This window comes from Neovison vison, chromosome 7 (assembly GCF_020171115.1).
Source record: "Neovison vison isolate M4711 chromosome 7, ASM_NN_V1, whole genome shotgun sequence".
In the NCBI taxonomy this organism is placed as follows: domain Eukaryota; kingdom Metazoa; phylum Chordata; class Mammalia; order Carnivora; family Mustelidae; genus Neogale; species Neogale vison.
In genome coordinates this window covers 201,098,139-201,112,652 of record NC_058097.1, presented here as the reverse complement: position 1 = coordinate 201,112,652, position 14,514 = coordinate 201,098,139, and the positions used below count along the sequence as shown (strand labels likewise).

General features: G+C 55.8%; 1 protein-coding gene and 1 non-coding gene across 3 annotated transcripts; both read right to left on the bottom strand.

Moving 5' to 3' along the window:
- Positions 1 to 844: 844 nt before the first annotated feature.
- On the bottom strand, positions 845 to 980 carry LOC122914888. The gene has a single exon (XR_006385951.1). It is a non-coding gene; the product is annotated as a small nucleolar RNA SNORA18 (small nucleolar RNA).
- A 6,990-nt stretch (positions 981 to 7,970) lies between these two features.
- TMEM151A (transmembrane protein 151A) lies at positions 7,971 to 12,709 on the bottom strand. 2 transcript variants are annotated; one of them, XM_044261192.1, is made up of 2 exons: positions 12,632 to 12,709; positions 7,971 to 10,421 (listed from the first exon to the last, which is right to left on the bottom strand). In XM_044261192.1, the coding sequence occupies exons 1-2, from the start codon at positions 12,704 to 12,706 to the stop codon at positions 9,090 to 9,092; spliced, it is 1,407 nt and encodes a 468-aa protein (XP_044117127.1). In that variant the 5' UTR covers positions 12,707 to 12,709; the 3' UTR covers positions 7,971 to 9,089. The 2 variants fall into 2 exon arrangements, 1 of the variants encoding a protein (XP_044117127.1); XR_006385797.1 differs by lacking the exon at positions 12,632 to 12,709 and adding an exon at positions 11,583 to 11,985 and having other exon boundaries at positions 10,345 to 10,421.
- Between the last annotated feature and the right edge of the window lie 1,805 nt (positions 12,710 to 14,514).

The window sequence follows — 14,514 nt, the reverse complement described above, 5'->3', positions numbered from 1 at the left end:
CATGAGAGGGGGGATGGTCAGAGGGAGAAGGGAGCCTGATGTGGGACTTGATCCTGGGACTCCAGGGTTATGACCTGACCCAAAGACAGTGGCTTCACCAACTGAGCCACCCAGGGGCCCCAGTCCACAATCCTTCATGGCGGGCTTCTTTGATCTCCACTTGAATATGGACATACTTAAGAAATTCTGTACCTGTAATCTGGTTCTCAATTCCAGACACTCTCTAAACATGAATAATGTCAATCACATTCATCCCTGAACTATCACACTCTGGAATTGTACAGATTATTGGGATATGCCAATAACTAAGATTGAAGGTATTTGACTGCAGGGCACCTAGGTGGCTCTGTCCGCTAAGTGTTGAGCTCTTGGTTCCAGCTTAAGGTCAGAGTCTCAGGTGTTGTGGGATCCAGCCCCCTGGGGAGGTCCCTGTCCCCCCTCTCCGCCTCTCTGCCTGTCCCCCCTCTCCGCCTGTGCCAGTTCTGGGCTCTCCTGGAAGTCTGCTAGAAGATTCTTTCCCTTTGCCCCTCCCCCTACTCATGCATGCATGCTCTCTCTGTCTCTTAAATAAAAAATGTGTGTGTGTTTTTTTTTTAAGATTTTATTTATTTATTTGGCAGACAGAGATCACAAGTAGGCAGAGAGGCAGGCAGAGAGAGAGGAAGGGAAGCAGGCTCCCTGCTGAGCAGAGAGCCAGATGTGGGGCTCGATCCCAGGACCCTGGGATCATGACCCAGCTGAAGGCAGAGGCTTTAACCCACTGAACCACCCAGGCGCCCCAAATAAAAAATATTTTTAAAAATATAATAAAATATTTGACAGGCCTTTCGCACAGCTTCTAGATAGATGTCTTGTTGTTCTTTCCCATAGATCTAACACATAGTTCTGTGAATAAAGGAAGCCACACATCTACATCTATTCTATGAGGCATTTCCAGCTATATAGGTCTACAGAAAAAGCCCCATGGGGTCGACCTCAACACGGGGAGCTTGCTTTCACTGAGGAGCCTGCAAGTCATACACTCCCCTTGTGCTTTGATAATGCTGGTTACACAAGGCATTACCTGTGACTTTATGAGATCCGGGTGAGGGGTCCAGATGAGGGGTCCAGGCGAGGCTCAGCTTTAGGGCATCCAGCTGTGACCAGCCTTTAGCATGGTTTTGGTGAGTTCAAGGATTTCTCCCTGGGAAGCCCCAGTGTGGTGCTCGATCTCCTGACTCAGATCAGGACCTGACCCCAAAATCAAGAGTCCAACGCTTAACAGACTGACCCACCCAGGCATCCCAAAGAGGTACTTCTAGTTTAATACCTCAGTAGTTATTTGAAAGAATAATACACATACACTGAAAGATGGAAGAATATTTTTATTCTTAAGTAATCACAATCACTTGCTAGTGGGATATGTGTGCATGTTGCGTACTGCACAATTTCTCAAAACTTGGAACCGGATTGGACAGCGCCACATTCATTTCCTGTTACACACTGACTCTCCCAATAGTACTTGCTTTTGCTGGTGGCAGCTGCCAAAAACCCAGATTCACAGAGATATTATGTTATCAAAAGGAACGCGTGCAATACAGTGGTGAAACTGTGAACTGCCTCCAGCTAGCCGTCTGAGAGATGTCCAGTATTTCTCTCAAAGTTTTATAGTATTTTGTGGCCTCCTGGGAGTTTGCTGCAGTGTGGCAGGCCCTACGTCGAAGGAAGGGTCTTGTTAGACAGCTGGATCCACTTGGAGAGCAGGGAGGAAGGTTCGGGATTGGCGATGTCTACACCCCTTCCCCTCTCTCCTTTCTTTACTTCACTGCGAGGTTGACCCCACGGTGGCTGATGATAGGGTGAAAACTGAACCTGATATGGGCCTGTGGGAGGCATGCAAAAGTCAGATTGGGAAGACGACGTCACATCTAGGATGGGTGATGGAAGCCAGGGAGGCAAAGAGCACGCAAACCTGAAATTTGGGGCTGCACTACCAGGCGGCCGAAAGGAACTATTCAGATCTTTTTTTTTTTAAAGATTTTATTTATTTATTTGACAGAGATCACAAGTAATCAGAGAGGCAGGCGAGAGAGCGGAGGAAGCAGGCTCCCTGCTGAGCAGAGAGCCCGATGCAGGGCTCGATCCCAGGACCCTGAGACCATGACCTGAGCCAAAGGCAAAGGCTTTAACCCACTGAGCCACCCAGGCACCCCGGAACTATTCAGATCTTGACAGATGGATTGTCTTAGGGGTGCTCAGGGAAAGGTCGGTTTTCTTGCTCTAACACAGACATCTGGTGGCAGCTTTTTCCAGAGGGTTCACTCTAGCCTGGACCGAACACTGACCCAAACTACGAAGAGTTAGACTTCCTTTGGAATACTACATGGGGAAGAATTGTAAGGGTTGGAGGAAAAAATCTATCCCACCTATGAGCTGCCGGGTCCACAGACTGGTGCTTCGCCAGCCCCCAGCGATTCTCCACTCTCTGTGGCCCCTGAAAACAGGCTGATCAAAGGAGCCCCCAAAAGGTTGCTTGAAATCGATGCTGCACCTGGATATTTTACAATTATCTTCACACTTCAAGGTCCTTACCTTTGTTATTTTTTAAAAAATATTTCATTTATTTGACAGAGCATGAGAGAGTACAAGCAGGGGGAGCTGCAGAGGGAGAGGGAGAAGCAGGCTCTCTCCACGAGCAGGGAGCCCATCATGGGGCTCAATCCCAGGACCCTAGGATCACAATCTGAGTTGAAGGCAGGCATTTAACCAACTAAGCCACCTGGGCACCCAAGTTTACTTTTTATTTTTTTTGAAGATTTTATTTATTTATTTATTCGTGAGAGAGCAAGAGTGAGTGAGCATGAGCAGGGGGAGGGGAAGAGGGAGAAGCATGTTGTGCTTTTATTTTTTTTAATATTTTATTTATTTAGTTGACAGACAGAGATCACAAGTAGGCAGAGAGGCAGGCAGAGAGAGAAAGGAGGAAGCAGGCTCCCCGCCGAGCAGAGAGCCTGATGCAGGGCTCGATCCCAAGACCCTGAGATCATGACCTGAGCCAAAGGCAGAGGCTTAAACCACTAAAACACCCAGGCGCCCTGCATGTTGTGCTTTTACAACACATACATTGAAATTCTTCCACTGAGGGGTGCCTGGGTGGCTCAGTCGGTTGAGCGTCTGCCTTTGATTTAGGTCATGATCTTAGGCTCCTGGGATTGAGCCCTGCATTAGACTCCCTGCTCATCGGGAACCTGCTTCTCCCTCACCCTTTGGCTGCCACTCTGCCTGCTTGTGCTCGCTCTCTCTCTGTGAAATAAAAAAAAAAAAAATTTTTTTTAAATCTTTGAAATTCTTCTCCTGAAAGAATTCAGTATTTTTATTTTGGTCTCTTTCATCTTACAAGTTTCAAAAATAGCAGTCAAAGAGAAGAAAAACACGCCTGTCTTTCAGAGTAGGACCCCGGGTTACTGAAAAACATTTGATCTGGGCCTCAGCTGACGTTCCGGACAGAAACTCCTCTTTGGAGCAGATGCCAGACATACGGCCTCTGGCCCATTGTGTGCCCTTATCAAGTTGGCCGGTCTGGCTTTCTTTCTTTCTGTGGAATCTGACTTCTAGGAGCCTTCACCCAGCAGGGCAATAGCGCTCCGTGCCCTCCCTGACGCAGGGATGTGTCCAGTTTCGGGCTGGATGCCTGACCCTCCTCACACGCTTTCTAGAAACACTCCGGCCACCTCAGCGATGACTTCTCTTGGGAGCTTCGGAGAAGAGATTGGCAGCATGGGTGACATAAGAGAGAGGATAAAACTCATGGAAAAGGCAGGGGCCAGCGAGCTGGGGGGAGCTCTTTGAAGGCCAGGGGTCCTGGGCCTCAATTCATGGGGGAGACACAAATCTTCAGGTGTGCTCTGGCTGGGAAGGCTGCTTGCGTTTCCCCAGGGGCCCTTCTTGGGTCCATTCATGTCCTTGGGATTGTAAGTCTCTACCTCAAACGAGGCCGAATAAGGCAAAGGCTCCTGTGGCTGGTTTGGGCTCTGGGCTAAGTGGGTCTATGACTCCGGCCTCAGGACACAGTAACCCCGGATGTCGGGGGTGTCAGTAGGAGCTCAGCAGTCATTCACTTAGCACATACCGCCTGGACGTCCATCGTGTGGCAGGCGCTGTGCCTTTAATTTTGTGCTGGCTATTGGCGAAACATGTGTCTGTCATTTGGAGTGTCTGTTCATAGTTAGTAATGATACTAATAATACTAGTACTAATGACGATTACAGCTAAAGGTATTGACCGGTGACTATAGTGGGGCCCTGTGTTAGGCATGGTATTATATGATCTTACTCAGTCCTTAGGACAACCCTCTGAAGTCAGTAGATTCGATTATTATCCCCCATTTGAGCTGAGAAGACTGAGACAGAGAGAGGGTAAGTGACTTGCCCAGGGCCACTCAGTTCATACTGGCAGTCTTTGTCCAACTCAAAGGTCTACATCTGCGACCACCTGCCTCCCAGAGCTTTAGTGCTAATAGAAGAGCAAATAATGCACTTGTACACACTTACGTAGAAATTAGTGCAAGGATAGCAGTGGGGTTGGTGGGGGATGGATTTAGACCATCAGGACTCACACACAAGCCAAGCCCCCAGGGGTGAGAGGAGCAAGGGAAGAGTGAGGGGAAGGAAGGGAGCTCCAGGAGGTGGGACAGTATGTGCCAAGGCTTTGAGGCAGGAAGGAGCTGGCCCTGTTCTAGGATCCGGCACCAGGTCCCTGTGGCTGGGGCTTTGTTAGGAAAGAGGGGCCTTGCGTCAGCTCTCCAGTGCCCGCATCTCACTGCCTCTAAGCTCAGTGTCATAAAATGACAAGGATTTCTTATTTCTCACCAATCTGTAGGTCAGCAATTTGGTCTGGGAACAGCCCGGTGATTCTTCTGCTAGTTGCACCCAGGGTGGGTTCTTGTGGATGTCTATGGTGATCTGTGATTCAGTTGGGTCGAACATATCCAAGATGGCCCCATTACCATATCTGGAAGCTGATGCTAATAACTAGCTCTTGACTGGGGGCCCTAGTCTTCCTGCGCACAAACTGTCATCCACCAGGAGGCGAGGCTGACCACAGCGAGGTGCTCTCGGGGCTCCAAGACACCAAGGGTAGAAGTTGCGAGGCCTCTCAAGACCCAACCTCTCCAGGTGCAAACATCACATCCACCATGTTCTATTGGTCAAAGCAAGTCACGAGGCTGGCCTGGATTTAAAGAGTGGCGAGATAGATGCCATCTCTTGAGGGAAGGCTGTGAAGAATTTGGAGCCATATTTAAGCTATCCTGGGTCAGAGGGCCCCAGTAAATGACCTGAGCAGGTCGTTCTGTCCACAGCTGGCTCACATCTGTCATGTCACCACCTGCTCTCAAACCAACATCATGAAGGGGTTGGTGTTCATATTGTAGACCGCTCTGTAGATGTCTATCAGTTAGGTGTGGCATTTGGCTCAGTGGCTGATTGCCTTTTTTTTTTTTTAAGATTTTATTTATTTATTTGACAGACAAAGATCACAAGTAGGCAGAGAAGGAGGCAGAGAGAGAGGAGGAAGCAGGCTCCCCGCTGAGCAGAGAGCCCGATGCGGGGCTTGACCCCAGGACACTGGGATCATGACCTGAGCCGAAGGCAGAGCTTTAACCCACTGAGCCACCCAGGTGCCCCTGATTGCCTTTCTGAAGATAATCACCAGGGTATCTCCTATCTGGCATCCCAATTGTACAATGTGATGTTGACAAGCTCCCGCTGTGATGTGGGTCTTCTATTTCCTCCCCTAGAAACTGAGTAGATTTTCTTAATAAACTTGACCAACAGAAAGGGGTAGAAGTGGCGTGTGTGGCTTCTAAGACTAGTTCATAATGAACAATAACAGCTTTTACCCTCATGATACACTTGTCCTTGGAACCAGCCACCATGTTACGAGGGAGCCCAAGCCACATGAGGACAGGTCTCTTTGGGTGTCCCAGTCAACAGACTTAGTTAGGCCCTCAGCCATCAGCCAGCACCAACTGCCCAACATATGAATTAATAAGACTTCAGATGATTCTGCTCCTGGCTTTAGAACCTTCCAGCAGAGGCCCTAGATGTCCCAAAGCAGAGTTTAAACCATCCCTGTTTGCCCTGTCTGAATTCTTGACCCACAGAAACCAGGAGGGATAATCATGATTATTAATGTTTTAAGCCACTAAGTTTGGGGGTTATTTGTTATGTGGTAGTAGATAATTAACATAGGATGCCAGTAACAGAAACAAGGGGGGGGGCGGAAACAGTAGCTTAAAACAAACTAGAAGTTTATTTCTCCCTTTTATTGAGAATCTGGAAGTAGGCAACCCAAGGATGATATGGAACCTCCTATGATGTCATCAGAAGCCCAGGGTCTTTTATCTTGTTGTTCTGCTAGCCTCAGCACAGGAGTACAGTTCTCAAGGTCACATCCTGACCCAACATTGCTACTGGAGTTCCAACCATCACATCTGCATTCAGGCTGAATACAGGATGAAACAAGAGGACAGAACTAGCCTTCACGGATACTATTTCTATTTTATGGAGCTGTCTTAAAAATCCTTTCCAACACCTTCTTCTTGTATCTCATATCCTAAAATTGAGTCACACTGTCACACTATATATGCAGGGGAGGCTAGAAATGTTGCCTATTAGCTGGGCTCATTGCCATCTGAAGTAAAACTGGGGTTCTGCTGTTAAGAAGGAGAGCATAGTGGATCATAGCTAGCAGGTAGTTCGTGACTGTGCGGTTAGTGCAGGAATATGGAAAAAGGAGACCTTCTCCATGGGCAGAAGTTGGATCCAGCTAACCACGTCCCCCCAGCCCCCAACACACACACACACACACACACACACACACACACACACACTGTCCCTGCAGCCTCCTTAAATGCTTGGGTACCATAGTTTTTTCAAGTTGCTTCTGAACAAAGAGCCAGCTTCACTTCCAAAGAAGCGAGGCAGCGATGTCCAGGGAAAGATTTGGTCTAACACCTCCCTCCCCACATGGCCAGCAGGCAGCTGGACTTTGCCTAAAATTCTAAGAGGTGGTCCTGACCTCGTCACTTACCTGCACAACCACATTTGTGGATCCAGATTGCCCCAGCTTACAGACAATTTCTGAGGTCTGGTATTGAAGGTCTTATCAACTGTTTCATGGCTGTTGGCTTCTCCCTCCTCTTCACGCCTTACTTCATGCCTTGCATCCAGGCCTTTGTGCGGGCAGCTCTCATGGCCCAGAAACCCCTCTGCCCTGTCTCTGTCCGGGCGAATCCCACCCCTTCCCAGGACCCTTCTAGAGCCACTAGTCCTTCTGGTGCTTTTGCACAGATTAGAGAAGGGTGCCTTGGTGCAGGAGGGTGCAGCTCCAAGCCGGGGCTGGAGGAGCCACCCACAGGTTGGCTTCCACCCACACTTGCCCTTCAGCCGGGTGCCCTGGCACAGTGAACATCCTGCACAGCCGTACATGGGAAGATGCCATTGCCAAGAGTAAGCGAGGCCCTTCCTTCGCCCTTGTTCTCGGTCTTCAGATCCCATGTGCTGGCGTGCGGCTGGCTGCTTCCCACCCTGTGTCCTCCCCCTGGCTCAGCACCCCCTCCCCCGAACACCAGTAGCCATCAGGGGCTCTGAACTGGCACCACAGACCATATCTCTTTCCTTCCACTCTGATCTGCCCAGCTGTGGAATGAAAACCCCCTCCGGGCTGGAAGATGGACCACTTAGACAATGCGTGACCCAGATACCAGTTGGCCTGTGGGAGTCAGCTGCTCAGAGCAACTCAAACCTGGGTCTTGGACCCTCAGCTGCGCAGGGTTGGGGGTTCCCTCTCAGCTTACCCTGTTCCTGGGAGCACTGGAGCGCAACCCGGCATCCCCTTCCAGAACCAAGCATTGAATCACTGACCCTGGGTGACCCATTGCACATGTAGTGTCCTTGGACACACCCCTTAGGAATGCACGTGAGAAGACCTTCCATTTCATACCTTTTTATTTTATCTGCATCTTCTCCGCCTCCTCCCTCCCCCACTGGCCCCTGAGAGGTGGTGGAAAGCCCAGTTGGAAGGGGACTCCTCTCTCCTCCCTGGAGGAGGGCTGGTGTCCACTGGGCTGGGCCCCACCGGTGGGAGAAGCAGGGGCCCCCGTGGCAGAGCAGGTGCATCGTCCAAGAGGCTGTGGCCAAGGCCGAAGTCCCTCAGATGCCCTGTGGCCCGGGCCCCGTGGGTCATCAGGAAGGTGAAAAGCGGAGAAGTCTGGGGGCGCAACGAGAGGGCAAAGCCTGGGGGAGCGTGTGGGTGGCTGATGGAGGCAGAGGTGACCTTGGGGGTCACAAGAGCAGAGACCAGGAGTTGTGGGATCAAGGTGGGGCCCTGAGAAGGAACCCCAGGTCATAGGGGAGCTGGATGTTGGGGGAGGGCACACCGGGGGAAAAACAGGAGGCCACGGGGGACAAGGCTGTGCTCCAAGAACCTGGCTCCCAGTACAGGGGCTGTGCCGCAGGGTCTGACTGGGGACTGGCCCTGAGCAAAGACCAGGGGGCAGGCAGGGGGGGGCGTGTCAGGGGAGGAGGACGGGGACTTGGGGCCAGTAGCCACAGCCAGCTCCTCAGCTTCGTGGAGGCTGGCCCGGCCAGGCATGGCCCCAAACCACCAATTTGTGCTTCTGGGTTGCTCGAGGGCTCCCAGTGTGGCCTCAGCCGTGCAGGGAAGAGCCTAGAGGCAGCCCTCGGCTGCATGCAACAGCTGTCCCCAGGACTCTTCCCCCGTCAGGCTTTCTGGAAGCATCCCCGCCACCCACTGCCCAACCTGAGAGGGGCCTAAGCTGGATCACCAGCCACTGCAGGGGGTGGAACGTCATGGCGGTGGCAGGGGCGGTGTTGGGACAGTCCACGGACTCCACTTCAGTGCTGTCCATTCACCCCCAAAATGACCCTGGGTCACTGCGCTTCAGTCTGTTTAAGGACTTTACCCACCCCACCCCCCGCCTCATGTGCTGGTCTGTTTTCCCCTCCGTCTCGGACAACAGCTGTTCAGGCATTGAAGGCCGTGGCAGGGTGGTGGGGAGGAGGCTGCTCCGGGAGGCCACGTGGGTCTCAGAGTGCCCCCTGCCCATCCCCCTGGCAGCCGCTGTCACCGTGGACGATGAGCACCGGGAAGTAAAGGGCGTCCTCGTAGCACGGGGGGCTTTCCAGGGGCTCTGTGTCCTCTCCACGGCGCCCCAGTGGCCCCCCGCTCAGGCTTCGGAAGACCCCTGGTGTGGCCCGACCCCCAGCTCCCAGGGAGAGGCGGCTGCGGCTGAAAGGCAGGCGGGGCCCGCTGGGCCGGGCCGGGGGCAGCGAGTTGCTGCTGAGGGAGCGGCGGCAGCGCTGGCAGCCCCGGAGGTAGGCGCCCGAGCCGGCGCCCATGACCACGGCCTCCGAGTAGCTGGGCACCAGCTGCCGGTTGGAGCAGATGTGCCACTCCAGCTCGGTGAAGTCCACCGTGGCCACGCGGGAGAGCGGGGGCCCGCTGGGCACCGCGCCGGGGGGCGGCGAGCTGGCCCCGAACAGCTTCTCCACCTGGTAGTGCACGTGGGCCGTGCCGTAGGCCGCCACGACGCGCAGCGGCCAGGACAGCGTGGCCGCCGACACCAGCCAGAAGACCCAGGCGCGGGCGTACCAGGGCGGGCTGCGGGGGTCCGCGAAGACCATGAGGGACTCGCGGAAGTCCACGTCCTTCAGGTGCATGCCCTCGCGGGCCTCCAGGTAGTCGTCCAGGCCCTCGTTGGCGCTGAAGAAGCGGGCCCTCTGGGTGAGGTACGAGGCCTCGGCCTCGGCGCTGCCGAAGCTGAAGCACTTGGTGAAGCGCAGCCGCGTGGCCGCGTGCTCGGCCAGGCCCACCAGCTCCTTGGAGACGTCGCGGACGCCGTGGGCCGAGTAGTCGAACTCGCCGCGCGCCGTTCGGCTGTCGGCCCGCTCGTGGTAGACCTGCGTGGTGGTGTAGGCGTCGCCGTTCCGGTAGCGGGTGATCTGGCGCGTGCGGCGCACGTAGTGGTAGCTGGTGGCCTTCCACCAGACGCACGGCGGCGCCTGCTGCAGCCGGCGGATCAGCGCCAGCACCGTGCCCGCGTCGGTGCGCGGGGCCTGGCAGGAGCGCACGTGGCAGTGCCAGCACTCGGCCAGGTAGAGGAGGTAGAGGAGGGAGACGAAGGCCAGCGGGATGTACAGGTAGCCGTCGGAGCAGGGGCTGGCCGGGTAGGTGGGGGGGGGGACCCCGGCCCCTCGGGCCAGAGCTGCCTCAGGCCCCAGGACCAGCCTGGGCACGGTGGCCAGGCGACACCAGGCCACCACGGCGCCGCAGGCATGGATGAGCAGCGTGAGGAGCAGGCACTTCCAGTGCGACTCTCGGCACAGGGAGCTTCCCAGGGACTGTTTCAAGGGCCGCTGCTGCAGGGCGGGCAGAGAGGGGAGAGGCGCGGGTCAGGACAGGTCATCGGTAACAACTGCCCCTCTGCCTGAGCCCTGGGAAGGAGCTGGGGCAGGTTCCCCACTCCATGGAGGGGGAAACAGAGGGTCTGAGGGACAGAGCCTCTTGCCCCAAACCTCACCCTTCCGGCTCTCCTGCAGTAGGGCTGCAGGATTCAAACTGGGGCCTCTCTCCCCGGAACTTGTCCTCTACTGTGCCCCATCATCTCTCGGTCAAGGCCACCCAGGACAAAACAGACCCATCTCTGCCAAGAGGAAGGAAGGGCCCCCTGACTGGCCATTGAGAAAATGGAGCTCTGGTCCCAGCTCTGCCCCTAATTTGCTGTGTGGTCTTGGCCATATTGCTCCCCTCTCTGGGCCTTGATTCCTGGACCTGTTAGTACAGGAGGCCAGAGTGGCAGGGGGCCTAAGGATGAAGAGCATGGGCTTTAGAGCTCCACAGCCCAGGACTCGGTGCTGGCTCTCCCACTTACTGGGCGACTTAGACAGCTCCCCCATCCTGTCTGGACCTCAGTCTCCTCATCTGTAAACTGGGGCTTTTGTGAGGTTTCAACAAGATCTTATGTGTAGCCATCTCGGCACGGGGTCTGGCCATGACAATAAATATTATTGCTGTTGCCCTGAGACTCCCTCTCTTCCCTTGGTTCCACTTAGAGACTTGGGAGAAGCTTTCAAGTAAGCGAGAAAGAGGAAGAGCTGGGAACGGAGGAGGTGTGAGTCGGGGGAGCAGATGGAGCGGCGTCCTCCGCTCCCCATCTGTGCTGTGACGGCGGGGGCGGAACACAGCTGCTGGGCAGCAGGGGCCACTCTTGGCCCGGAGGGTTTGGCCTCCCCTCCAGCCTGGCCCCCATCTCACCTCTAGCGTCCCGACAGAGACAGAAATGGGGGAAGGAGTGGGGAAGAGATGGAGAAGGAAAAGTTAAGGGGCCACCTCTTCAACCCCAGGACCACCAGGTCTTGAGAGACCCCAGAGGAGAGGAAATGCCCCCAGCCCAGCCCAGGGCAGTGTACCCTATCCCTGGTCACCCACCACATGAAAACATCCCCACCATGACCCGCAGGTCCAGTCAGAGGCACACACCCACACACCCACCCTCCAGCCCCTGTTAATCACAGACCTACCTACCACCGATGTGCACACGGCCGGCTCAGCCCAGATCCCGGACCTTCACGGGTGCCCACTCAATCATAACATGGCGCACAGGTGCCTGCACCCGCAACCCCCACCACCACGCACACGCGCACACAGACCCGCCCAGCACAGGACGCACACACGCGCATATACCCGTTACAAATTCACTGAAGCCCAGGTCCACACCAGAGCCTCGCCTGAGCGCGTGCACAGCCTCCAACCCCACCCCTACTGCAACCTGAAATCACACCCTAGACTCTACAGGAGAGACCCACCCACGACAGAACACGCTCACACATCCCTACATCACCCAGGCGAAGCACCCACCAGACCATCACCTGACTTTGGCTCACCCAAGGTGTGGGGAGCATGGACAAGCATTCACACACCCACAAGCACACTACATCCATCCAAACACATACACAGACCCACTGGCCACCTATCACCCCCACGACGGGCGCAGGGCCCCACACTTCTGCAGACCCTTTCCTTGGCTAGGTCTGGTGAGAGGCCAGTCTGGGGGGGTCCCACCCTGAAGGATGGGCCCTCGGGCCTCATCGCGGGGAGAGGGAGAAGGGGTACCAGAGGCCGCATCCTTTCCTCTTTCCCCTCCTCCCTCCGCTCCCTCCCCCCAACTCCCGGCTACTGCTGCTGCATTGCAGGCGTAGCCCGGGCACCTCGTGAGCCGCTTGGCTGGGCTGGGCGGGGGGCCTGACCCCCCGGGCCTTGGGGGTGAGGGGCAGCGCTGCGGAATGAGGGCGCGCAAGGGCCAGGCGCTGACGTCACAGGAGGGCGAGGAGGGACGAAGGGGCGTCCGGGGCGGTAGTCGCCCCCTCCTCCCTTCCCAGCCACCCCCCCCACCTCAACCCCTCCGCGAGCCCCTCCGCTCGCCAGACGCCAGCTACCCCAATGACGTCATTGGCAACTGGGGTTTGGGGACTTCCCTCCTCACCCCCTGTCCCGGTGTTTGCCCCTTCCGTAGTCCCCCTCACCCCCGCTCTAGCCCTGGCTCCGGCCCCCTAGCACACAGCGCCGGTACCTCCTCCCGCAGCGGCTCGCCGTCCGGGATGAACGCGGGCACCTCCCCGCTGTCGCCTCCGCCGCCCTCGGGCATGGTGTCCTGGGTGCTTGCGCGGCCCGGGCCCGGGCCCGGGGCATGATAGGGGGGAGCGCAGAGGGCTGCGGCGCGGCCCCGAGGGCGTCCGCTCGGCTCGGCTGCCGCGCAGGGAGTGCGCGGAGCTCTAGCCCGAGCGCGGCGGCGGCGGCGGTGGCGGCGGCGGCGGCAGCGTTGGCGGCCGCGGTGCCCGGCGCCCCGCCCTCCGCTGACCCCGCCCCCGCGGCACCCGCGGCGCCGCCGGCAGCGCCTGGTACCACGGGCACTGCCCGCCCCCCACCCAAGAACCCCAGGCGGGCCGACCCAAGCTTGGGTTCTCCTCCCGCCGCGCTTGCGCTTGCGACCTTGGCTGAGTCCTTGCTCTTGGGGCCTGTTTCCCCTGCTGTAAAATGAAAGGGGATGGATCCCAAAGGTGGGTAATACCTCCGGCGTCCTGTCTCTGAGGAATGGGCCTAGGCCTAAGCCCACCCAGATTCCACTCCGGAAGCCTTGATGGTAGGGAAAAAAACAGTTACAACTCAGAAAGGTGTGATATGCCTCACTCACTGGACAGAGGTGCTGGGTTCTGCTTGAGAGCAGGCAGGACACCCAGGGTCCTAAGCTCCATGACCTTGGGCCTGCACTCTCTACCCCAACCTCAGTTTTCTCATCTAAGAAATGGGAATAGAAAGGTGCAAACCGTCCATCGTGAGGTACGGGGGAGTGGGATATGTCCTTGGGAGGATGCCCTCCCAAGTAGTGGTGGACGCAGGGCTGCTCCCTGGCCCTTAGGGGTCTCAGACCTTCACACCTGCCCCTGGGTCTGGGCTACCCCCAAACTAAACAATTATTTGGTGGGATATAGGTGAGTTTGGGGTTGCTTTGTCACTTTTTCCCCCCAAAGGGCAACTCAAAAACCATTCAGTTCAACACTCCTACCCGTTTAAAGATGAGGTGATTGAAATGATAGAGTAAAGGAGTGACCCAGGGCTTCATCCGTTCATTTTTTATTTATTGGGCACAGAGGTTTGTTGGGTATCTTCTATATCCAAGTATTGTGTTTGGCACTCTGAAGACAAGGGGAGGAATGGAGAATGACACAGGTCCAGTCCTAATGGAATTTATATCCAGGACAGACTAGTGTACCCAGAGGGAGCCTGGAACCCAGCTTCTGGTCTCAACCCCCAGCCAGGTAAGTCCTCTGTTCCTTCTGTCTCTCTGAGAGGCACAAGTTAAACTGATTCTTAAAGAATAGGCTTTGGACAAATGGATATGTGGGGGAAGGGCATCCCAGGTAGAGGGGATTTCTGAGCAAAGACACTGCGATTAGATCACGTGGGCTGTGTTTAGAAAGCAGGAAAGTCACCTGGTGTAACTGGACACTGGGTTAGCTAGAGGCAGGTTGCAGAGGACCTGATTTTGCTCTCTAGAAAGTGGTGGCTGAAGGTGTGTGAGAGAAGAGGCCCCTGAAGGCCACTCTCACTCTGAGGAGGGTGAGAGTGGTCACAAACTGGGCAGAGAGAAAGGAACACACCCGGCCTCAGGAGGGAGGTTTGGTGTTGGGGGTGGGTAATCTCGCTTTAAGATGGACCGCAGGGCCAGCAATGACTCAGGAGTTTCAAGTGCAGCTTCAGGAGGTGGACCAGCGCACCTCCACACCCAAATTGGCTGGATCACGGGAAAATTGGGCCTGGTGCAGGGTTCTGTCCTGACTATACCGCCCAATCTCTGGGACTTCAGATCTTTTGGAGTTTTCAGTATGTGTAATGCGTGTGTGTGTGTGGGGGGGGGGCGGTCTTTCTGTCTGTCTTAAGAGGTCAGACCCTCCC